Source organism: Laccaria bicolor, genomic scaffold, assembly GCF_000143565.1.
Source record: "Laccaria bicolor S238N-H82 LACBIscaffold_6 genomic scaffold, whole genome shotgun sequence".
In the NCBI taxonomy this organism is placed as follows: Eukaryota; Fungi; Basidiomycota; class Agaricomycetes; order Agaricales; family Hydnangiaceae; genus Laccaria; species Laccaria bicolor.
The window spans coordinates 1394634-1417763 of record NW_001889877.1 but is presented as its reverse complement, the minus strand read 5'-3'; the positions used below and the strand labels follow the sequence as shown (position 1 = coordinate 1417763).

The 23130-nt window shown below is 48.2% G+C and overlaps 9 protein-coding genes across 9 annotated transcripts; 5 read left to right on the top strand and 4 right to left on the bottom strand.

Moving 5' to 3' along the window:
- Positions 1 to 809: 809 nt before the first annotated feature.
- LACBIDRAFT_324894 (uncharacterized protein) lies at positions 810 to 2079 on the top strand (the record flags this gene model as incomplete). The annotated part of the gene is made up of 6 exons (XM_001878530.1): positions 810 to 894; positions 953 to 1196; positions 1253 to 1289; positions 1341 to 1419; positions 1468 to 1796; positions 1855 to 2079. The coding sequence occupies 6 exons, from the start codon at positions 810 to 812 to the stop codon at positions 2077 to 2079; spliced, it is 999 nt and encodes a 332-aa protein (XP_001878565.1).
- Positions 2080 to 2765: 686 nt separating this feature from the next.
- Positions 2766 to 3622, bottom strand: LACBIDRAFT_148575 (uncharacterized protein; the record flags this gene model as incomplete). Its single annotated transcript, XM_001878166.2, has 4 exons — positions 2766 to 2834; positions 3010 to 3099; positions 3149 to 3421; positions 3485 to 3622. Coding segments are annotated over 4 exons (570 nt in total), but the record flags the coding sequence as incomplete, so codon positions are not given.
- A 1192-nt stretch (positions 3623 to 4814) lies between these two features.
- Positions 4815 to 7850, bottom strand: LACBIDRAFT_172764 (uncharacterized protein). Its single transcript, XM_001878165.1, has 12 exons — positions 7517 to 7850; positions 7398 to 7457; positions 7311 to 7347; positions 6807 to 7254; positions 6532 to 6751; positions 6145 to 6477; positions 5946 to 6095; positions 5783 to 5892; positions 5671 to 5725; positions 5344 to 5614; positions 5053 to 5284; positions 4815 to 4996 (listed from the first exon to the last, which is right to left on the bottom strand). The coding sequence occupies exons 1-12, from the start codon at positions 7673 to 7675 to the stop codon at positions 4978 to 4980; spliced, it is 2094 nt and encodes a 697-aa protein (XP_001878200.1). The 5' UTR covers positions 7676 to 7850; the 3' UTR covers positions 4815 to 4977.
- Positions 7851 to 8385: 535 nt separating this feature from the next.
- Positions 8386 to 8964, top strand: LACBIDRAFT_315875 (glycoside hydrolase family 88 protein). The gene is made up of 2 exons (XM_001878529.1): positions 8386 to 8619; positions 8671 to 8964. The coding sequence occupies exons 1-2, from the start codon at positions 8617 to 8619 to the stop codon at positions 8821 to 8823; spliced, it is 156 nt and encodes a 51-aa protein (XP_001878564.1). The 5' UTR covers positions 8386 to 8616; the 3' UTR covers positions 8824 to 8964.
- A 3739-nt stretch (positions 8965 to 12703) lies between these two features.
- Positions 12704 to 13127, top strand: LACBIDRAFT_247338 (uncharacterized protein; the record flags this gene model as incomplete). Its single annotated transcript, XM_001878528.1, has 4 exons — positions 12704 to 12814; positions 12848 to 12933; positions 12985 to 13055; positions 13102 to 13127. Coding segments are annotated over 4 exons (294 nt in total), but the record flags the coding sequence as incomplete, so codon positions are not given.
- A 1867-nt stretch (positions 13128 to 14994) lies between these two features.
- LACBIDRAFT_315873 (uncharacterized protein) lies at positions 14995 to 15258 on the top strand (the record flags this gene model as incomplete). Its single annotated transcript, XM_001878527.1, has 1 exon — positions 14995 to 15258. The coding sequence occupies one exon, from the start codon at positions 14995 to 14997 to the stop codon at positions 15172 to 15174; it is 180 nt and encodes a 59-aa protein (XP_001878562.1). The 3' UTR covers positions 15175 to 15258.
- A 145-nt stretch (positions 15259 to 15403) lies between these two features.
- Positions 15404 to 16230, top strand: LACBIDRAFT_189604 (uncharacterized protein). The gene is made up of 5 exons (XM_001878526.1): positions 15404 to 15477; positions 15533 to 15572; positions 15625 to 15791; positions 15848 to 16030; positions 16085 to 16230. The coding sequence occupies exons 1-5, from the start codon at positions 15411 to 15413 to the stop codon at positions 16171 to 16173; spliced, it is 546 nt and encodes a 181-aa protein (XP_001878561.1). The 5' UTR covers positions 15404 to 15410; the 3' UTR covers positions 16174 to 16230.
- A 700-nt stretch (positions 16231 to 16930) lies between these two features.
- On the bottom strand, positions 16931 to 17114 carry LACBIDRAFT_315871 (uncharacterized protein; the record flags this gene model as incomplete). Its single annotated transcript, XM_001878164.1, has 1 exon — positions 16931 to 17114. Exon 1 carries the CDS (start codon positions 17111 to 17113, stop codon positions 16931 to 16933), a length of 183 nt encoding a protein of 60 aa, XP_001878199.1. The 5' UTR covers position 17114.
- A 2641-nt stretch (positions 17115 to 19755) lies between these two features.
- Positions 19756 to 20094, bottom strand: LACBIDRAFT_315870 (uncharacterized protein; the record flags this gene model as incomplete). Its single annotated transcript, XM_001878163.1, has 2 exons — positions 19756 to 19758; positions 19813 to 20094. 2 exons carry the CDS (start codon positions 20092 to 20094, stop codon positions 19756 to 19758), a joined length of 285 nt encoding a protein of 94 aa, XP_001878198.1.
- Positions 20095 to 23130: the final 3036 nt, after the last annotated feature.

The window sequence follows — 23130 nt, the reverse complement described above, 5'->3', positions numbered from 1 at the left end:
TAGGCGGGGGGTCGTACGGTTCCACATCGCAAATGGAGTCCCGCTCTTTCAAGGATAATTGGACGCCTTCGTTTGTTAGATATCGCGGCTCGAGATTCTGACTGTCGACAGGAGGGAGGTTCTGAAAGTGAGCGGCGTCGAAGATAAATTTTCCCAATCCAGGTGTTGGCTCTAAGAGGCCTAGAGCTAGGAAGGCAGCGAGAGTGACTGGATGCATTGAAGTTGAATTAGGGATATGGGGGTATACTATATAGTGAAGGAGCCAGCTCCAAGGAAGATGAACGTTGAGGACAAGTGTGTATGTAGAGCTGTGCTTTTCGGAGAAGCCCCTAAAGGGATTGCCCAAGAATAACACCGATTACGCCGAATAACCGTTTACTTACTACTTTCACCACCACAAGCCCCAAGGAGTTACTCAACACGAGTAACGAACAACGGTTGAATAACGGAGAAGTCTTTTTTCACAATGTTCCAGGAAGCCAGCCTGGCGGCCGGGTCAAGCTACCCTTCGAACTTTTATGATGGATCACCAAGTTTCAGTGTCTTCCACTGATGAAAACGAGGCCGACAACCGCGTTTTCACCTCAGATACCTCTCACTCGATGTGATGGACATCACTAGTGTCCCTTTGACCATGCATCCATCAACACCTGCGAAATCTCATCATCGCGAGAAAGCCGAAGAGAGCCGGCAAGGTTTATAAACTATCATAACCTGGCAGCTGCTTTACGCTCTATTCAATTCTTTTTTCTGCTTCAACGCCTTTGTGCACCTATTCGGGCTTTGGTCCCCTACCCAACGACATTGGTATGGCGGAGAGTTCAGCTGTCGGAGATATTCCTGCCACCGATCAAGCGTGCTTCGATGGGTTCGTTTTGGCTGTTCTTGCCTATGGTGAGATGGTTCGAGAATTCGATTGCATGCGTTTGAACTGATATAATTTTTTTTCAAGGTGTTTTATTAATGCTCTGTATCCAAGTCACGCAGGCCCTTCTTTCTCGTCCCAAGCGTGGTCGTGTTTTCTTTGGAATTGTGATCTACTCTTCGATTCTCTTCCTATTGACAACTATTGCAGTTGGAGGGAAAGCAAAGTTCGCTGAAATGGTTTACGTTGTTCACCGGGACTATCCCGCCGGGGTGGAAGCATACGAGAGAGAAAACAGTGGTCAATGGGTTAACGTCATGAGCCAAATTTGGTATGAAGTTCCTCTCCCAACGACATTCACAAGTGCTAATTATTTTTGCGGTAAAGCACCACGCTTATTCCTTGGTTCGGCGACTTGTTCATGGTAGGTGTCATGACTCACGAATTACGACTCGATAATTAACCACGCATCTAGATGTACAGGATGATGGTAGTGTGGAATTATGAATGGTGGCTTCTATTCATTCCTCTACCCATCTACATGGCCCGTCTCGGTATGTTGCTTTTTCGATTCATTTTCTGTCTCATTGATCGTTTCCAAGGCATGTCATTGCTGGTCATGATCGCCCAAACTCAACCGAATTCCACAAGATGGGCTGCGCATGTGTCAACGTACAACCTGACTCTCTACGTTCTCTGCATTTCTCTGAGCTTCATTTTTACCATCCTCATCGCCCTTCGCCTTCATACGCTCAGGGGCACCGTGGAGAAAGTTATGGGGAAACTTCAGGCTTCCTTTTATACTTCCGGAACCACCATATTCGTGGAGAGTGGAGCCTTTCTTACGCTTTGGTCATTTTGCTACATGGTCACTTTGGCGAGTAACAGTTGGGCTCAGGATATCTTCTTAAAACCATACCCATACATTGTTGTAAGTTGTTACTGGCCACCTACAAAACTTCTGTGTTTCACTGACACATCGCTTACAGACAATAACATGCATGCTCATCGCGCTCAGGATGTCCCAAGATTGCGCATGGACTTGGGACATCACTGTTGCCACCGCGAGCGGTGTGCTGGAATGGAAGGTGTCCTCTACACGGAGCATTGGTTTACGCCGTGAGTCGGACGACGGGAGTATTGCCTACGGTCACAACTCGAACAACTTTGAAAAGTCGTTCAGCGAGGAGATAAGTACGACCGGAAGCCATTGAGTCGCCTCGTTGCTGTATGCGGCATTCTTTTCGATCTCTCGTCACCTTCGCCGGGATCCTACCTCTTACTAGGGGGGCGACTGGTGGATCTTCCCGGGTGTAACGACCACTTGGTCGGATGAATCGGCTATTTTATCTTTAGACTCAGTATAATAAATTACACACGTTGAATAATCGTGGGCTTTCCACCATACTCGATCTCTACTTCAGCACAAGTCTTTTTTTTCGAGGGTATTTCGAAGGTACAACAAGCAAGCTTCGACTGGGTACATCGAATGAGGTATTCTGGAAACAGTGTATATTGCGAATCAATGTAGATGTACTGTAGTGTATGTATGTAGCGTTGGTTGTTTGCGATGAGTCCGTAACAGATGATGGATGGGTGGGGGGGATGATGGTTAATGTGCAGAATTGAAAAATTGGGAAGTATAAGATTATGATGAATGTTTTGACCCCAAGAAGCCGACGACAAAGAAGGGGGTAACAGATGGCAGAAAGGGATGTGCACTACATTCCATGTCTCCCTGCGCCCCGATGATGAAGATTGCGTAGGGCATTTTATAGGACTCGCCTTTATGATCTCCCACCTGGCGCACAGTAGAGACGATAGGAAGAGCGATCGAGATCCAGTCGAACAACGACGCGTAAGGTGGAAGGATGGGAATGATGCGCGGTCGCCAGACATATTAAGGCTTGCGGAACTCGCACAACACAGTGTAAATCGTGTTGAAGGCGGTGTAAATCTCTTCTCTGACCTGAGGGTCGCGAGAAAGCAAAAGAGTGTCAGCGGATGGGTTCAAACCGGCTCCACTGAACTCGAGCCATAAAGCACTTTCTATCCACCATGAAAATCATAACTTGATCTCATAAATGATGATCAAGCCATGCGCAAAGGGCGGCGAGAAGAAAAAAAGGAAGAAAACTATTCACCTTAGCTCCTGTCAAGACAATCTTGCCCGACACGAAGATCAGCAACACGACCTTGGGTTTAATCATACGATAGATAAGACCAGGGAACAACTACACCGCTGCGTGAGTCACGGTAACGCGATCTCAAGGAAAGACATACCTCGGGTTCATAACTGCTGAACTGTCCGTGACTGTAAGCCAAGCCCTCCAAGCGAATGGGGAACTTGACGTCACAACTCCCGACAATGTTCTGTATCTTGAACTCGGAAAACTTCGCGTCGAAACCAAGCTTTTGCACTATACGCGCGTATTTGCGCGACGCAAGGCGTGAATCGTCTTCTGACTTGGCGCCAGTCACGACCATCTTGCCAGACGCGAAAATAAGAGCAGTCGTCTTCGGTTCACGAATACGCATGATAACGGCTGCAAAACGCTAAAAACGCGAACAAGACGAACAGTTCGACGTGTTGCGTGTTAGAAAATAGTCAATACCAACCTTTGGATTATATTCAGCGTTACGAGCATGGAGTGCGATGGTCTTCAAATCAAGGCGGCAGTCTAAATTCACCGTCGCGACAATGTTCTGAAGGGTGGGTACGATGCCTTCTACGGCAGTGATATGCTGTTGCTCAAGGGTGAGGGGTGCAGAGGTAGATGGAACGGAGGTTGAAGGGGACGAAGGTCCTGCAACAGCATTGGTAGTGGCAGGCGGCGAAGAAGGCTTGTTTTGAGTTTGTGGTTGAGTAAATGAGTTGGATAGGGGTGACGGTCCAGGAAGGGCAAGTCCACCGTTTGTGGTTGGTTGTGAGAGATAAGGATTGCCACCGGGAAGCGCTAGACCGTGTTGCTGATACGGTTGCTGTTGCTGCTGAAGCTGATAAGGTTGTTGTTGCTGTGAGGCTGGGTTTGTGCGTCCAAAAGTGATCTGACGAGCGGGAAGGGCGAAAGACATGGACTAAAATTTACAGCAGAGCGTGGGAAAGTGAAGTGATGGGGGAAAGGGGGAAATTGAAGAGGCGAATGCCCGTCTTATATACGTTTCAACTTTAAAACTCCGCTGATTGAGTCATTGTCTTACGTAACCTTCCTCCCTTTGTCTTACTCTCCCAGCCGCCCACTGCCCGCCGCTATGCTCCCCTCCTTCATGGGTTCCGAACACATGGACAATGTACGAGCTATAATTCTCGTTCCATCTTGCCTGTTATGTTGAGCTGCTGGAGCTTCGGGTTTCGAATAATACTGGATCTCATCGTTGGCCGCTAATCGCCCTGACAACCACCATCATTCTTAGGCTCCTCGCTTTGTCCTCACTTCTGCTTTCGTGCGTTCATGGCTCTAAATCCACATCTGGCCAAGTGCACGGCATTGCATGTGTTCTGTTCAATCTTTGGCGTCAAGCCTTAGGAAACCCTGGTTGTGTTCTATTTATGGTTTTGGCGCCCACCAACCCTTTGCCAACCCTTCACTTATAAGTAGAATAACCCAGGATAACCCCATCCGTGTTTTTCTTTGAAACACCCCCACGTTTTTTCCTTGGTGGTTGGGACCTCCATTGTCACCCCTTTTCTACGTTCGTAAAGCTCGATTCATGTTACTTATGTATTCTTCGACGATGTCAGTTACGGAATGGTATGTGATGAACATTGGTCGTCATCTTATGGTTCTGCCATCTGTCACATACTGTATACATAGATACATGTATACATGTCCCCACACATATTCTCGTTGGCGAGTGTCAGAAAGACCATTGACTGGATGAACAGAAGTAACGATTTTCAGCCCTCGGTAATCTAGGTGTCGCAGACAAATCTGAACGAGAATTGACAGGGGTGTAGAGGGTATGTATTATGATACGTATACGCGATGAATGTGACATAATGAAGATGGGGTAAAGTAGAAAGTGCCTTGTCTGCGGGCTAAAGAAGATGGAACCACCCCTCCACCTGACAAAGGGAACAGACCCGTCAGACGAAGTCATCCATTCGAGATCTATACACCAGCGACGATCCTAATCGCGAGATACCGTCAGCGATACATGTAGGGGAGGCAGAGAAAAAAACCCACTCTTCCGCCTTGTTGAGCGCCTGGACCATACTCAGCACCTCCTTCCTTCGGCTGACTACAAACTCGCTCTCTTTCAAGAGGTCGTCCAAAACTTCAGGCTTGTACAGCTCCTGTAACAATTCTCGTTGCAAGTTCTCTTTCGAATGCGAGACCAGGGTCAACGAAATAGCTTTGGGGACCATATCAATCATCTCTCGTTTCACGATATTAAAGTAGGAGTGGATCAACGTTTCTGCAAGGTTAAAGAGTCAATAAAACTGTTGAGCAGTAACTCAAGGCAAAATACGCAACTGATGACCTCCGTTTCCATTGTCTCACGCTCGTTCAGCGCGCTTTGAGGTTTGATCATCGGGGGCGGGGCCTCCATGACGGCGGCGCCTTTCTTCTTAGTCGCAGTACCTGTTTTCGCAGCGAAAAAGGATCCAAAGAAACTTTGCTCCTCCCTTTTGGCATCAACATCGAGATCTTTGTCGTTGTTTAGGCGTGCTCGAGCAGCCTTGGGGTCGTTTGCCGCTGGTGGGGGCTTAGCAGCATTGAGCTTCTCCGTTACGAGAGCGGTGGCCTGAAAGCAAAGGATGAATCAATCGCTGGACAAATGCTTGTGAACTAAGTTCTGACCTGATGACCACCAATGAAATCAGGGTGCGTGGTGTTAACATAGCAAGCTTGCATGCTGTCAAAATAATAATTCAAGATAAATGGCAGCCACTGAAAGAAATTCTGTACGTACGCAACGAGGTCTGACACCAGCTTCGTGGTCGGAGACATGGACTTTTTGAAAAAATTGACCACAACAGCATTGAAACGTTCACGAAGAGCAGGATACCGTCTGAATGCTTGCTACAAAGAACCTTCATAAGCGAGTCAAGGCTCAGAAATGTGATAGCACCTACCACTTTGCTTAGAAGTTGCCCAAGAATACGAATTAGTTCATCATAGACCAGTTGGCAGCATTTAATGCTAGGTTCCTCCAGTCGTTTGATCTGTTGCTTGACGATTACCTCAAATGCAGCAGTCCCAACAAACAAAGCTGGTGTTGAACCCTGTACGTTGTAAGTTCGTAGAACCAAGTGAAGAAAAAAGTAAACAGACTGAAGAGTTGTACAAGATCGTCCGAATATCGCCGTCCTTCACTTGATCGAAGGGATCGATACTTTTGATTCCATTGTTAAACAACTCATGAAAGACGAAGCTAATTCTGGCTCCTCCAGAAAGCTCGTTCAATGACAAGTCATTGGTATTACCATCGATTGTTGTGCGGAATTCTGATGTAAATTCGGTGATGACGGACAGAACGATGTTGCCAGAGTTTCCATCTCCCAAAGGACCACCGAGTGTTTGAAGTTCAGCATTGAACTTTTGAAGGTTTTGCGATATTCGGCCTTTGATATCAGGTAAGGTTGCTCGGATGTGGTGCATGAGAATCTGGTGACGAATGTGTCAAAATCAGGGAAATACAAGGAAGTTTGAAGAATCTACCATGTTGAGCTTGCGAGCCAGGAATGGGGTGCCACAGAATTGGGCCTTGCCTTTGTATGAGGGGTGGTTCTCAAAGAACTCACGTTCATTGTCGAGAGCCGCACTGATAGGTTTGTTAGTTTCAATGTCGCGCTGTCCTCGATTCACGACGGGGACATATCCAAGGCGCAGAGGAATGATTCGGCCGGCCAAAATTTCAACTACGTCTGTTCCTTTGTCCCTGTTTCATGCAGCGTTTGATTTGTGAAACCAACGACTGAAAATAGGGTACCCACATGAGATCGACTTTGGTGAGAACACCAATCGTCCTCGTGCCCTCGGGATCCACCTCGCGTGCCATCTTCAACCCGTCCGAGTTGGCCAAATCAGTGTTGGCGCCCGTGACAGCCAAAATGATACAGCCGGGTTTGATGATATACTTCATCAGCATATCCCTAATCTGCTTCTCAATATCTCGAGGTTGGTCTCCCACCGGCACCTTCGTCAACCCAGGAAGATCAACGAGTGTGAGGGTCAAGACGTTTGGCGAAAATATACGGAGGTTGATGGGTTGAGGGGATATGCCCGCATTCTTGCCCGTCTTCGCCTCCGTATCGCGGACAATCTCATCTCTAATCTTAGTAAAGTCGAAAAACTTCTCGCCAGGGAGGTGGAGGAACTCGCCCCATTCGTCTGGATTGGCGGCTTTGTCCGTCCCTTTGTCGACGCCGTTCACCTGTGCTGCTGCGGTCGCTTTAAGTCTCAAACAAGCGCCGATTGAGGAACAAAGTAAGACGTACCTCCTGGCACAGCGGGCCTGTTGATAAGTTGCAGCACCTGTGTAAAGCGTCAATTGTAACATCTCTTTACTATCATTGAACTCGTACCAGTGGCCGCCGGGTCACAATACCAGTCCCACGAGGCAAGAAGTCTCGACCTACGATGTTCTAGTTGGCAACAACACAATCATTTATGGCAAGCAAGACAAAGAAAAACACGAAAGCACCTCTAGAACGCTACTCTTCCCGCTACTCTGACTGCCGAGTACGCAAATTTGTGGTAAATCTATTGAAGCTCCCGAGGACCCTATGGATGTAAAGACATCCTGAAGTTTGTTGATAACGCTAACGATTTCTGAGCCGAGGCCAGATGGACCTGTCGCCATATTCTAGTAGTTCAAAAGAGGGAGCGTTAAAGTGATCGTCAAGGGCTGGATGTGAGCGGAAATGAGGCAACTGGCTGCTTGCTGTGTACTTTGGAGGCTGGGACCAAACAAAGGAGCCAAAGGGGCTTCAAATTAGTTATGCACTTAACACTTGTATCTTGAGCTTGACTATTCACAAGGTGTGGATACGGCTGCGACGTCGTCTCCTTGCGCATTGCAGCTTTATGTACAATTGCGGCGCTGCGGACTAGTATTCAGGCTGCGGCGTATCACGCTGATTGCACAGCCAAGTTGTGAGCAAACTCCCCCTCAGTGACGATTCGTAGGATTCCTCCAGGTTTTCGCAATACCCGGGTGGCTTGTATTCAAAGCCTATGGAACTGTCGTATCCATGATCAATGTTGACCTGAAGGATTCCAATCTTTAACGCTTTAAAGCATTACATGACCTCAGGATACCAACCTCCATCGGAACTCTCCAAGCATGTCAATCTATCTTTAATCTCCGATGCCTGTTTAACTACTCCCTCGACCCATCATTCCCCCATGACTCACGATGATGCTCACTGGCCCCCCTGACAGCTCTTCAACCCCAAAGTCCTCGCCACATTCAACGCGCTCCCCTCTCTTGTCCAATGCCACCGGTAAACTGACGTCCTTGCATGCAGGAAAATGACAGTAAGTACCTTACACTTTGGACTTGGACTTCTAGTTCTTCTGTGTCGAGGCCTGGAGGTTCCATTATTTTTGTTGCAGGGGCATATTGGAAAGCGCTGAGAAGTTCAGACTAAACTGAGGAGTCAGAGAACTAATCTACGATGTGCTGACAACATGATGAATCTCGAGGTTCTCTTCATTCCGCAGATTTGACCGGAAATAACACTCAGAGACATATAGCAACGATGCATGCAGACACAACCGTGCTAAACCATATCAGACCTGATGGTACGCATTGTCATATTTCTGTGTGAAATAATAGTCTTGAACGCGGTGCAGGCTCTAAGTACCTGGCACGTTGTGGAATACAATGCCACAAGCGGCGATGTTATTGAGAAGCGCAGACAGCAAGGATACTCCGATACCAGCACCTGGGCTCGTGGGCAAGCATGGGCGATCTACGGGTTTGCGAACAGTACGTCTAGGTCATGAATTGGCTGGATGCATGTGTGCAACATTTCTGCTTCCCTCATTTTCCCTCCAAATGTCCCCTGGCCCCATTCTTCTTTTATTACCTGTACAGTAGGGTCATACATCTACGGGATTTTTTTACAAGATGTGAGGTTTGTCAAATCTGGGCAAAACTTAAGATTAGCATAATAACATTTCACAGATTTGATCACTTTCAGTGTAATTCACTCATAGCATCTTCAGAATTTCACCAATTAATCCAATTTTTCAAATACATGATCTCTATACCTATTTACAGACATATGCCAAGTTTGACGATGAGTGGCATGAGTTAGAGCCTGAGTGTCCGAAGAACTTGTCCCGGAACACTGTATATTTTAAAGGTTTTCATAATAATCCGACAGATCAATGTGGTGGTACATGTTTAGACCTGCAAATTCGCCCTTGTCTCGTGCGTGAGTTAAAGCAGTAGTCCCATCATCAACAACACGCTGTCTGCTGTCTGTCAAATCTAGTTGTTTTCAACCTTCACGGCACTTTTGAGGAGGCCGGTGAAAATTTGTACATAATAAACAAGATGAAAGTGCAAGGGAAAGAGCGGCGCCGGCGGGGACTTGATGTAGAATGCCCAGTGGCGAGGAAGCATTACTTCAGATCTGACGGACATGCGGTTCGACGTCAGTATGCCTGACTATCATTGGTACACGACAGCCATATTAACATGGTGCTGTAGTGTAGGATTTCGACAAAGGAGTATTAGAATCAAGTCTTCTTTCCCAAAACCCAGATCCGAACCTTGAGAGCACCCATCTGCCCTTTTGCTTTTTTTTGCAAGGCGCTACCACTGGCTGGCTTGCATGGAAAATTTGTGTATAATACTCAACCAAGATTCCGGAAGGGAAGACGAAAGAAGTTACAATCAAGAGAAAGAGCGGCGAGGATTGCTCCGACGATAAAATGACCTGTTGACGAAGGGGTCCTTTTGACGACAAGACTCAAGAGATTACTTCCAAATCCTGGATGGACGTGCGGATGGAGAACAATGGCGTGTGTTAATAATGTCTGCCTACCAGACGTGCCTAGCTTCCCTCTGAAAACTGGACAGTACGGCAGTTCTGTCTTGTGATCAGCTCACGCGTAGGTGCAGACAAAAAGAGCGAGCACCAGTCGCGTGAAGGAGGATCACAGGACTACTGGTCGCCTTGGAAATTTATTTGGAGTCAGTATTACTATTTTCGTGCTTTATGCGACAAACCGTTCGTATGGTGGTCCCCGGTTCCAGTTAAATAAAAACTGGGGATTTGATCACAACGCAAGGCCTTGTTGACACCTCTGTAGGTCGCTTGCCTATCTTGTCGCCTCGCCTCGATCACGCCCGCTGCGAGGCCTGAAGGGGAACATGAACCCAGGGAAATGGTGTGGCGTATTCCTGTATCAGAATGCTTGCTCAACAGATCGGCTTGCGGAGCATTTAGAATGTGACATGGATCGGGAGGTGGCCAACGCTCACTTGAGAAAAATTTGAATGGCTGATATTTGGTGCTGTAGGCTGCCTCACGGAGTTTTCAGCAGTCCAGAACGCAGATGAGGAAGGCCGTCGATTAAAGGTAGGTGCTGTCCAAGGCCGAACTTGAAATCTTCACAGAATAGAAGGGCTCCCTCGTTGAACCTAGTTGGAGCATCGAAAGTGGACCTGCCATGCCAACAAACATCAGTTGAGTAGCCATTCAACAAGACGTTAAAGGGAGCCTGACGCGTGGAGCGATACGCCCATTCTGGAACGACAGCGAGGTGCGTCTAACTTGAAGGACAATGGCTGTTCACTATGCTGGATTGAATGATCTTAATCTGAGGTGAGATTTCAAAGCTCGAAATTTCCCCGTGGTCCATTGTTCGCTCGGAATGGAGACAACCTCGGAGACAGAGTAGGGCGAGCCTTGGTCTCCGGGCATATCTGAGTTGAACCCGTTTCCTCCGTAATTAGATTCCCTTGAACATCGCTACGGCACATGAAGCGGCGGCTTTGTCATCTACAGCACAATGGCATCATACTTGACGGGGACGCGGAGTCAGAGACCGAGGGTAGAGAACAATGCAGCGTGCTCGCGTGGCGAACAGCAGGAATCATGATACCTGAAGCGCTGAGCGCTGACTCTGGCTGGAGTCATCCTGGAACAACAAGACAGAACAAGACACAAGGGTGTCCCATTTGAGATTTGGACAAGAATGGCGGTTTGGTTGTCGTCCCCTGGTTCGAAAAACATCAGTGGGAGCGATAAATAAATCGCCAACCCCCCCAGGCTCGTTCGTGTACTGAGCACCGTGAGGATTTCGTGGACGCGAACCTGATAGGTCGAGGAAGGACACAGCCACTGGACCCACAAAGTTACACAAATGCTTCGAAGGCTCACGATCCTCCTGTTAGGACTGACGTCCATGATCTCGGTTGGTGAACGTTTGAACAACCATCACCCCATTGTTCTCCCGATATATCGACTCTGGCACCTCATTTGCATGCACTTGGAGCTTTCAGACAATGAATTGCGAAAACGTATCAGCACAGGAACTTGCGTCCCCTAGTACCGTGGCCTTATTTCGGGCATCCAAAAACTTTTGGTTCGTGTTTGAATCCGGTGACAATGACTCCAAGAGATGGTGAGCGCAGCAGATACGAAATAGGGGCGCGGGAAATATTTAGTTGTTATTCTCTACTCCGATGAAGAAGGGTTTCAAATAGCTGCGTACCTATAAACATTTTCGCCCCCTTTAGGTTGGACCACACTAGCTCTCCTTCGCCCCGTCGTCCGCGATCCTCCTCTCGTCATCTCGCTGTTTGCCATCCAATTTCTTTTCGGTCGCTTTCTAGTCGTCACTTTGCAAATTAGTTGCTCGTCGCTGTTCTTACCATTCTAGCTTCGTCTCCGCTGTCTGTCTTCTCGCTTCACGTTTCGTCCTTCGCTCGGTTGTATCGCTGCTTCTGATACTCGGGAAGAAAACTTTCGCCGTTCTGTATCGCTTTGCACCATCATCGTGTTTTTCTACACAAAAGACTTGTCTTTTTAAAAAAATTTTAATTGACCACGATTCCATTCCAACGACAGCCATGTCGCGCACAGATCAAGATTTCGAGTATCCCCCAGGGTTGGGTGCTTTCCAGGTTCGCGGGGGCGGTGAGCGCGATCAGGTGAATGCTTACCAACACGCGTCGTCGCTGGCAACGTACGGCTCGCCGGATCGTCGTCAATCGAGTGGAATCCAGAGTTATTCGTCGTACGGGGGATTTACGCCGCGTTCGCTGGAGCAGAAAGAGTATGGTTTTGGTGTTGGAGACTTCTCTTCTGGACCAAACAGACACAATCCCAGCGTGTCCAAGACGCATTTGCCATTGCAATCCTTCTCTCCCTTCAACCACCATCTAACCCGCCCTTCCCCTCCCTCTCCTCCTCCTTCCCTTCTCTCCCAGGCCGCCTTGTATCAGACCAGCTCCCCTAACGACAGAGACGCCCAGTATTACCGCCAGTCCCCTAATTCATTGCTCGCTAACAACACGAATTCCTCACGCTCAACGCTCTGGTGGGGAGAAATTGAGCCCTGGATGGACGAAGAGTACGCCAAACAAGTCTGCACCCTCATGGGCTGGGATCCTGTCAATATCAAGGTTCCTCATCCCGCCCCAGATCCCGCTACCGGTCAGCAGGCCAATAATCCCGGCTACTGTTTCCTCACATTCCCCACCCCCGCCCATGCCGCCTCCGTCCTCGCCCAAGTCAATAGTGGCCCGAAGAGCAGTTCGGTCACTATGCCCAACTCGTCCAAGCCTTTTGTGCTTAATTGGGCTTCCTCTGTAAATTCGGCATCTTCTTCATCGCCTATGCCTGCCGCCTTTGTTTCCAGCAACGGGATGTATGCGGCGTCTTCGCAGCAGCAGTATCCTAAGGAGTACAGCATTTTCGTTGGAGATCTTGCTCCCGAGACATCCAACTCGGATTTGGTTGCTGTTTTTCGTAATCCTGTGCTCGGTCTCCGTAATGATAGGGAACCAAAGTTCATTCGACCGTTTCTTAGCTGTAAGAGCGCCAAGATTATGCTCGACCCAGTCACAGGCGTTTCTAGGGGCTATGGCTTTGTTCGGTCAGTTGTTGTTTTCCGCATATAGTGAGGCTTTCTGAATTTCATATACAGCTTTACCGATGAGGCTGACCAGCAACGCGCTTTGATCGAAATGCACGGACTTTACTGCCTCTCTCGACCAAGTATTGTTATCAGTTCAATGCGCATATATCTACTGATTTCAAATAGTGCGTATCTCTCCGGCCACTGCAAAGTTCAAGCCACCTGCAACTCTGCCTCTGATGGACATTCCTCAAGTGCAATTTTCGCCTCCTAGTGTTGGGACCGTCGAGCCTCAGAACCAACCTATCACACTTGCTCTTCCGCTCCCAAATTCTACACAGACTAAGAGTGTTTCAGCGCCCATCGCATCTGGATCCTCCAACGGTTCCCTCATTGGTACTGGGATGGCTGGATCCACATCAGGCTCGTCGATAGGCTGGTCCACGTCCAGCAACTCTCTAAGCACTGGTACCGGTTCCAGCCTCAGTATATCCACGTCTGGCTATGGTTCGGCAACATCTGCAACCTCAGACGAAATGACGAGCCTTCCCAACAATGTTCTCGCTCAAATTGCACAACAGTATGCCAATGGCGATGCCAGTCCCATCAAAACAAGCAACGCCAGTACATCGTATGCGCATGAACAACAGTTGCGACAGGTTTTGAGTTTGGCACAAGCCGAGGATGGACCGCCAAGATTTACGATCTCTGAGGAGTCCTGGAAACATCACGCTCAGGCTAGAGCTATTCTGGGCAATTTGATTGGTCCAAATGGAGAGCAACTTACGTCCACGGATCCGTACAACACCACTGTCTTCGTGGGGGGTTTGTCACCACTGATTTCTGAGGATACCTTGAGGACCTTCTTTGCTCCGTTTGGGGACATTCACTATGTAAGCTTCCACTGTCATACTTGGACGTCGATTCCCAACTAAACTCTAAATAGGTCAAGGTGCCGGTTGGCAAACACTGTGGCTTCGTTCAGTTTGTTCGCAAAGCTGATGCGGAGAAAGCGATTGAGAAGATGCAAGGCTTTCCAATCGGCGGCAGCAGAATTCGGTTAAGCTGGGGTCGCAGTCAATGTATGTATTCACCTTCATTGGTAGGCCAATCTGACACTCGTATTCTACGCAGATAAGGCTGCCGCACAGGCCGCTCAAACTGCTGCCCTCCAAACGCAGTATGCGGTCCCTACTCTCCCCAACGCCATGACGCAGGAGCAGGCCATTCAACTCTTACAGAAGTTTACGATACAGCGAGCGTACCTCGGCAACACTAATAGTTCCCCATCGGACGGAAGTGACGGATCCGCAGGATACATTAACCCTCTCCACAACGAGATTTTTGCGGACCAGAAGGGGCGAGGGTCGCTGGGGATACCATCAGACGACCTCCCGCCAGGGCTCGACTCCTTCTCTCCAGGATACATGCCACGTCCTGAAGTTCACCGGGCATTGTCTACTTTCTCCCCATTCTCTCCGGATCCGAATTTGTATGCAGAGAGCAAGAGACGGGATTCGACTTCACGCCTGGAGACACTGCCTCACCCGTCTGAGGCGTACGCACCTGGCTTCTTCCCATTACAGACACAGGACGTGAAGATCGGAAACGGGGGTTTGGCGACTGGGCTAGAGAGAATTTCTCCAACATCTACTAGGCCATCGAGTGCTTCCCGGTACGGATCATTCGCCGAGAAAGCAGATCCTCCGGCACCGCCTAATCGTGCCCCTGGACGCGCTGAGGCCCCCATTTCGCGGCCACCATCGGGACAGACGTCGTCTCAGCGTCAGGCGGATCGTGAACAACTAAATTTCGATCCTCTTCACGACCTCAATGGTACCCTTGCGAGCCTTGACCTTGATCGTCCCTGGAAATCTTCTGAGCACATGGGGAATATCCCCAGCAACGGTCAATTCCACTTGGCGGGAAGGACGCCATCACCTTGAAGACCCAACTGCATAACGAACCCTACGCCCCCTCATGCCAAACACTATTTTGCACTTTGTATGTTTTCTCAGAATATTACATCACTATCACGCTAAATTTTACGTGTCATTGGTTGGAGTCGGCTTTGGTCTTATGCGCGGCCTCCATTTCGCTATTCGTTTCACCATTCGCGAGACCTTTGACCAGTTATTTATCTCATACCCGCCTTGTATTGATAGGCTTTCTTTTCGTCATCCTCACATCCATGTTTCCACAACAGCATCCGTTCTTTTCGACATTGTTTCGCTCGATTCTATGATTTCCTTACTCTAGTCCTGTCGTCCACTCTAGCTTCTTGTTTTGTCATAGTTCATGTCCAGTTTTCTCGTTGTTCTAATACTAGTGTCTAACCAACGATGCAATGCCTGTAAATCGAAAACATACAGCACTTCTGACTGATGTGAGCTATGAAGGGGAGAGTCGCGAAGGGGGTAACCGTAGGAGCCTTGGCATAAAATCACGTGGACAGTCAATCGCTCCGACGCTGGCCGGTCCGCTACTCACCTACCATGATGTCGACCAGATCTCTTGGGCTGGGTTCAGCCCTCAGAAAAGCTGCCTTTTCTCCTAGGATTGGTGCGTTATCAGCCCCGCCATTTACCCTCTCGTGGGATCTGATGCACTTCGGCAGTGCGCAACCAGGTCATCCTCCGAAACACTGTTGCGAAGAGGTCTGTTTCGTGAGTTCTTATCGACGGATAGACTTAGTTTAAACAAGAAAAGATCTGCAACAACCTCCACACAATCACTGCCATCGTCAGCAGCTGCGGAAATTCTGGACAAACAGCGTCTCCTCCGACCCAGCAGTCCTCACTTTACCATCTACCAACCTCAACTTACGTGGTTAGGTTCCATCGCCAACCGTGTCACTGGCTCTGGGCTTAGTGTCTGTGAGTACCATTTAGAACTTTGTATGACTAGGATACTGAGGTTGACACTTTCGCAGTGCTCTACGGTTTCTCGATTGCGTACCTGGTGGCACCTGGAACCTTTGACAGCGCTCACGTCGTCGAGTTCGTTGCCGGCCTTCCTGAAGTAGTCAAGTATGCAGGAAAAGCGATCCTCGCTGCTCCTTTTGCCTTCCACTCCCTCAACGGTTTGAGGCATCTTGGTTGGGATATGGGGAAATGTGAGCTATTTCTGCAATTTGAGTTTTGTGTGCGATGACGAACACCCTTGCTAGTCGTGACGGTCAAGGGATGCTATCGGACTGGATACGCTGTCCTCGGTGCGACGGCCATCTCTACCGTTGTCTTGACTTTGATGAAGTAAATTTGAGGAGTTGTATTGACCTTCCTTGTCAATCAATTGCATTTATTATTTTCGCTGGGATTCCTTTGCTGAATGCTTGTCTCTTTGGACCCTCTGCCCGGTTATCACGCTCTCCTGGCGTGTGCGCCATATCTGATCATCGAGATGTCCCTATAAGCCCTCCATCCCACTCTTTTCTGTCCTATACAAAACGGCTGAACAAGATAACTTTGCCGCGGGCTTTCCCAAGACGCGGTAGCCGATTTTGCAACAAGTGCATCCCAGCGTAGTTTCCTGACCACCCTCAAGGCTATAAGTAGGGAGAAGAGCTTGTGTACCTTATGACGAAGTGTGTTTTGCTGCTGATTGACAGGGAGCCACAAGGGTTGATGTTTGCAACGGCATACCAATTAATCTGACACTGGTTTTCCAATGGTATATTATCAATATTGAAATGCGTACCAGATTGCAGAGGATTCAGGTAAGAAAGTGAAACGTGCATTCTCTCTCAGCACCGTACGGACTCGAGAAGGTCGAGCTCATCGGGACTTTCACATTTTACTTTTTTTGACTTGTGTAAGTGGCTACAAGTCGAAAAAGGCGGAAAAGCCGCAAGTTAAAAAGCCAGGCCAAATTTTGTGAAAAGCAGCTATTGGCAAGCAAACGAAAAGTTGAAAAAGCACAAAAAAGTCACAGAAAAGAGCAATCAATGCAAAACTAGCAACTAAAGTGCAAATTTACTGAACTACATAGTCTACCCAACATCACGGAAATCTACCTAGCTCAGAGAGATGCATAAAGAATCTGTCAGAGGGAAATTTATAAGAGGAAAATTCAAGAACATGGAATGACACCAGATTGCCTTCTGAACCTGCCACAATCCATCGTCAACAAGTGTCCAAAACGCGATGTGACTGCACACTACGATTGCAGTAGATGCAGCAGCACCCGCACGGTACATGCAGTAGACCGAGCGGGGTAGAAGGGAAGGCTGGTAGATGAGAGTTGAAGAGAGGAATGTGACGTGGAGGTGTTTGGCTGTATTGATCAAATATTCAACTCACGTGGTATTGCCATCAACCGCCACGTCGTCTCTTCCTTCTTACCATCACCACCACTTCGCCAACTTCTGCAACACAGCAGTTATCCTCAGACACTGTTTGCCGCCAGAGAGGACACCACTCCTCAACACTGTAGCATGACCTGTTCCATCCATGGACTGCCGGTACAGAGTGCTCCTTCCCTCTCTCATAGTGTGTGTCACTCAATTACTTCACAGCTCAGGCCGTTTATTGCTGAGAATCTGAAGGGAAGATAGGTTTGAGCGGTGGAGGGGGTTTGAGGTAGATTAGTATTGTAGTTTTTTTTTGTAATCTGAGTGTTTCTCGAGACCTGCTAGGATGTCATATTTTCGGTAGATTAGCTTTCCAGCTTTTACACTTTTCAGCTGGTTGCAAGCTAAAAAGCAACTAAAAGCCAGAAAGTAAACTGTTAACTTGCTGATGCTGGGTAAACTACTTTGTCAATTTTGAGACCTTACATGCATCCCAGTTCACCACAGTTGAACTTCCACAGGAAATGGTGGCGAGGAACAGATGGCAAGCTCAAAACCAAACCCAGTCAGCAAATCCATGGCCTGGTCCCTCCTCCCCACCCACAAGTCCACGACATCAGCTAGAACACCAATGTCGGAAAAATCGCAATTAGCATATCAGTGGTTGTGGCAGCTGATGAACATATGCAAACTGATCAGCTTCTTGCGGGTAGCCATTTCAGGTGGTTATTAGATCTTGTCACTGCCGGTAACCCACTGGTCTGAACAGCCAGTATGCAATAAGTTTTTTCCCCACAAGCATATCAAAAGGTTATCACCTCACATCATATCTGGTACCTCTCACAAGTCCTGTCCAGCCTACAAAGAGGAGGAATATCAGATCTGAGGTCCCAAGGTCATATTATTTTCAGTGCTGACTATCTGACAACCATCCCCAACAAAGTTATCGCATCACGATGAATTACTTACTATTTACACTTAGGGACATATCTCTGTTGATAGTTTCTACAATATAACGAAGCCTTGCATCATAATCAAAAACAGGACACATGAGAGCTCCCCGGACAGCGGTACAAGTGAGGATTCCCCAGCTTCTGCAGGCCAAACCTTGTGAGTTGCGACATAGATGAAATGTGGTGCCGTAACTCCTGTGGAGTTCAAGAGTGTTGGAGAGGACATACTCCACATCCTCAGAGTGGTGTTGTCATGCTCCAACTTCGACCCTATTGCCCCAAACATATATAATGTGCAAAGAATGTGGTGTGAATCCTCAGCATCGTCCCATCCCACTTTGCCACCCTCTCCTAATCAGACCCACGTTTGGGTCAGGATGTGACTCAGACAAGCCCGACCCAGACTTTCTGCCCATCTGAATACTCAAGAGCACACCCAACTCTTCTCTTCGGCATAACCGTCCTCGTCCTCATCGCTGTTCTCTCAATTATGATGTCACCCTGACTCACCCATATCAATACAACCGAGGCTAGCACATTGGCACAGCATGGCAAGGTGAGATATCAAAGTCTGGCCTGCAATGGTTATACTTAGTGTTTGAAAGTCCGGTTAGGTCTGGTTATTGGGTGCCCAGGGGCTCTAACCAAGACTGAGATGGGTTAGCCTTTGTCCCGAAACCTAAAATAACCTAACTGGACCGCAACTAACCGGTTATGGTCAGTTATTTGCAGTTACTAACCGGTTAGGACTGAAAAATAAAGAATTGGTTATAACAAGGCAAATATGCTCATATGTATCTTTATAGATATTATTTCTGCATATTCTAGCTTTAAAACGAGCCCAAGAACGCTAAAATCGGTGAAGAATTGACATATTTATGCAATTATCCTTGAAAGTCTACACATTTGAGTGATATTTTAGAGATTTGACCATAACTTTTAGTCAAATTTTAAGTGTTTTTGACGTTCTCAAGTGCGTTTTGAAGGTGTATAATAGGGCTGGTTATAACCGCAAAATAACCGGTTATTCCATTTTCGAAATCAACTAACCCTAACCACGGTTAGGTTAGCGTTGCGGTTAGGTCTGGTTATTTTCCAGTTATTTTCCGGTTAACTAACCTAACTTTCAAACACTAGTTATACTAATTGTTGAAATTAGTAAGGTATGGACTGGCTTCCTCTGCTGCGCTGTTCAAATCTTGAGATCATGAGGTGATGGTAGCAACAACAAGGGGTCGCCAAAGCAAGGCGAGCCCCAGAATTTTTTAGGCTGGAGAGTGTAAGCTACTTACACAGACAATACAAATAAGATACAAGTACAAGACAATATAGTTCATATAACAGAAAAAAAACAAAAAGAAAAGAGGGAAGTGGAGGGAGGGCCAAAGAAATCTGAAGAGATTCTGTGAGAGGCACGGTAAGTGAGTATTGAGCTGGAGGGAATCTTTACAACACTTCTTACAATCTGGCTGACGAAGTCTGAGCCAGAGGGGATGTAAGAGTATGAACGATGCTCAATAGAATAGATGCCTCACCAAATGAGAAGTGATTGGAGTGCGTTTATAATAAACGATAGGCGAAGCCTTTTGGTAGAGATCACTGTTCATTTGGGTGAGTATGCGGCGCATAAGATAGAGAGCGCGGAGCGCTTACCTGTGCTGGGTAGACGTGGTCTGAGAGAAAGAGCCAGCACAGGAGATGGAAACGACACCGATGACTTCTCCTAACCCAGCATCTGCCAAACTTTGGCACTGAGTCAGAGATCGGTGTCGAAGCCATGATTGGTGAGCGGAGCTCAAGGGGCAAGCGGTGCTGCCATGGATGGTGAGCGAGGCTCGAGGGGAAAAGACTCAGCAGAGCTGAGTCTTTTCCTAGCGGAGTTTTGAGTTGGTGCAGAGGCCTACGAAATGCCTCCTTACCCTTGGAACCCGCCATTACGACGACCTCTGCTGCGCTGTTCAAATCTTGAGATCACGAGGTGATGGTAGCAACAACAAGGGGTCGCCGAAGCAAGGCGAGCCCCAGAATTTTTTAGGCTGGAGAGTGTAAGCTAATGATATGGTGTTGATGTTGATGTGGGGTGGTGGTGGTGAAAGATGATGGAAGCGGGAAGCGTAGAAAAATTGTTAACGGCGCCTCAGACGGAGTCCGATGGTGGCAAGCTGCTGTTCAGCACGAACAGTGGGGTTATCCCTTATGTAGATCTTCCATGCTTGAGAGGACCACCGACCGAGTGCTTGAATTATATCTTCAGATAGACCAAGGCTTGCATAAAACGTGGCACTGCCTGCACGAGGAGAGTGCCCTCCAAATTCACAATTGAGCACGGCGAAAAAGTGAGCATCGAACCAAGACCTGGTAGGATGGGAGCCATCTTCACGTAGAAATAGGGCTAAGCAGGCGTTGTGAACAGAGTCGCGTCGATTGACATATTCTTGGAGAAGCACAACAGGGTTGGCGACTTCCTGTTGTGAGAACGAGATGTCAGTACCACGATAAAATGGATCCCCCTTATGATAAGGGAGGTGATACTGAGCTCATCCTTGAGAGAACTTGAGGGACGAACGCTTGATGATTTTCCGCCAGTCGAAAAGTTCTTTTGAGTTCTTTTGCACCAATTCACCGGAACGGTGGCACACATAGAAGAGGCAAGAGAGGATAGTGGCGAAGAGGAGGTCGTCATAAGACCCAGAGCCACGGGTGATAAGTAGAAAGGTTTGTAGATGTGCAGGGCGCAAAGGCAGTTTGTGACGGATTGGGTCAGCGCGGATTTTCTTGGAGCCTCAAATGGTTGTGGTGACAAGAGGGTGTGCGCGATTAGCATCAAAGTTAGGATATAGATCAGATAGAAAGTGTCTGACCCCTGAAAGATATTTTGGACCAGAGGCGATAAATTGAGAGGTGTAGGCAATGTAACGAGCCAAGGTTTCGGGAGTGGGTTCTATAGAGAGGTGATGAGACATGCAAAAAGAGATATAGTCGCGAGCACCGGTAGCGTAGCCTTTTACTGTTGACTTTTCAATGGTGTTAACCTGTAAGTGAAACACACGATTGTCAAGATCAGATAGCTTCATTGGTGGGCAAGTCCAGCGTAATGGCCTAGACCCGCCCAGGGCGCTCAAAAGCACCCCCTCCATCGCACCGGCAGGAGCTCCCGTGGTGGGGAGAAAAGGCGGATGCGGTCAAAAGGGAATTTTGCACAATACTCGTTGAGCAAAAGATGTGAGAGGAGGTCGGCTCGAATATTTTCTTTTCCGGGGATGTGCCGTACACGGAGGTCGATGCCTGATTCAATGATGATACCTGCTATAGCCATCAGTGGACCATTATGCAATGCTTCAGAGACACGTAAGGTGTTGAAGATGGCTACTGAGTCCAGGCTATCAGTATGAATAAGGAGACGGCGAGGAGGTGAAGGAAATGAGGCAACATGGTGGATAGCTGACATGATAGCTACCATTTCCAGGAAGAAGATGTCAATCTTCAAACCGGGGGGACATTCCTTGTTCCCGTACATGAATCCCTGATTTCCATATACGAAGGACATTCCAAGAGTGAGACTAGCGTCAGTCCAGACCTCCAGATCTGCTGCAGCATCGTCCCAGATACCATCATCGAGGAAACGAATGCCAACCGCTCTGGGGATGATGCTGATGAGCCAGGTGAGGTCAGAGATCACTTCGGCGTTCAGGTGTACAGCACCGAGAGGGCGAGATTTTCCACTGGTTTTGTGGTACAAAGCTGAGAGGGCAGGACGCGCCCATGGTAGGACATTTAGGAGCCAGTTGAGATGACCGGCTAGCTGTTGCCATTCATGGAGAAGGGGCTTGCGGTTAGGTGTAGCCAGGAAGACCTTGATTTTGTCAACGATGTCAATGAGGGAGCTTGGCGGCAGAGAGAGAGAGCCTTGGTTAGCGTCAACCCAGAAGCCAATTATCTTCAAGGTACTCCCATGTTCCTGCTTCTTATCTTCGAAAGGGCACTGGATTGCTTCCCAGAATAAGAGCAGCTGAACTTGTTGACGTGGTCAGAGCTTCCCATGATACATGATCAGGTTGTCTTCAAAATCCCAACCGAAGAAGTCGTCCATGTAGACATGGAGACTGAAGATACCCAGCTTTCGAATAGCCAGCCAGCACAAAAGACCAGAAACAGCACACCAGCAGCATGGTGAAGCACGGTTTCCAAAGACTAGACGTCGGACAATGTAGAGTTTTCCCTCAACCACAACCACCTGACGAAGTTGCCACAGAGGGTGTGCTGGCAGGTTGAGAAAAGCAGATGCAACATCTGACTTGAATGTTACGATTCGACGGCCGGGGTTATCTGTGTGAGCATCACGGAGAGATTGCCCGAAAGGATGCATGTCGTCGTAACGCACTTTGGCTTCAGCTTTGGGGATGCCATCATTTATCCCAGAGCCTGAGTGGTCAGTGACGACGCGAGCTTTGCCATTCTGCCAAACGACAAACATGGGAGACACCTTCATCCCTGGTAGGAGTTCGGAGTCTGAGAGCTCGTCAGACCAGCGGCCAGCTGATCTTTCTTTATCCTGAAAGTTGCGGATAGCGTCAAGATCGTCTTCGTCTGTAGAATAGTTGTCAACAACTTCTTCGAGCTCGACTTTCCACTCTCCGTCGTCAAGGGGCCAAAATCCCTCTCGAAGGCCTGTCATGACTGACTGGACAAAAGGTTGATTTGGGTGGTCAGCGAGCATGGACTCAAGTTTGTCGACATTGAAAGGTGTCTCAACTTTGATGTGGTCTTTCATAGCGAGGAGTGAAGCTTGAATCTTTTGATCTTGCAAAAGGTGAGAAGGTGCCGAAGGAAGAGGAGGAGCGGATTCAGTGTAAAGGGCAGCAGGGGAGAGGTGTTTATTAGCTGAGTTAGACCATACATAACGTTGTCGGAAGCNGGGGTACATCTATGAGTGGGGTATCCAGCTTCCGCTTCAACCCTGAATGATGACTA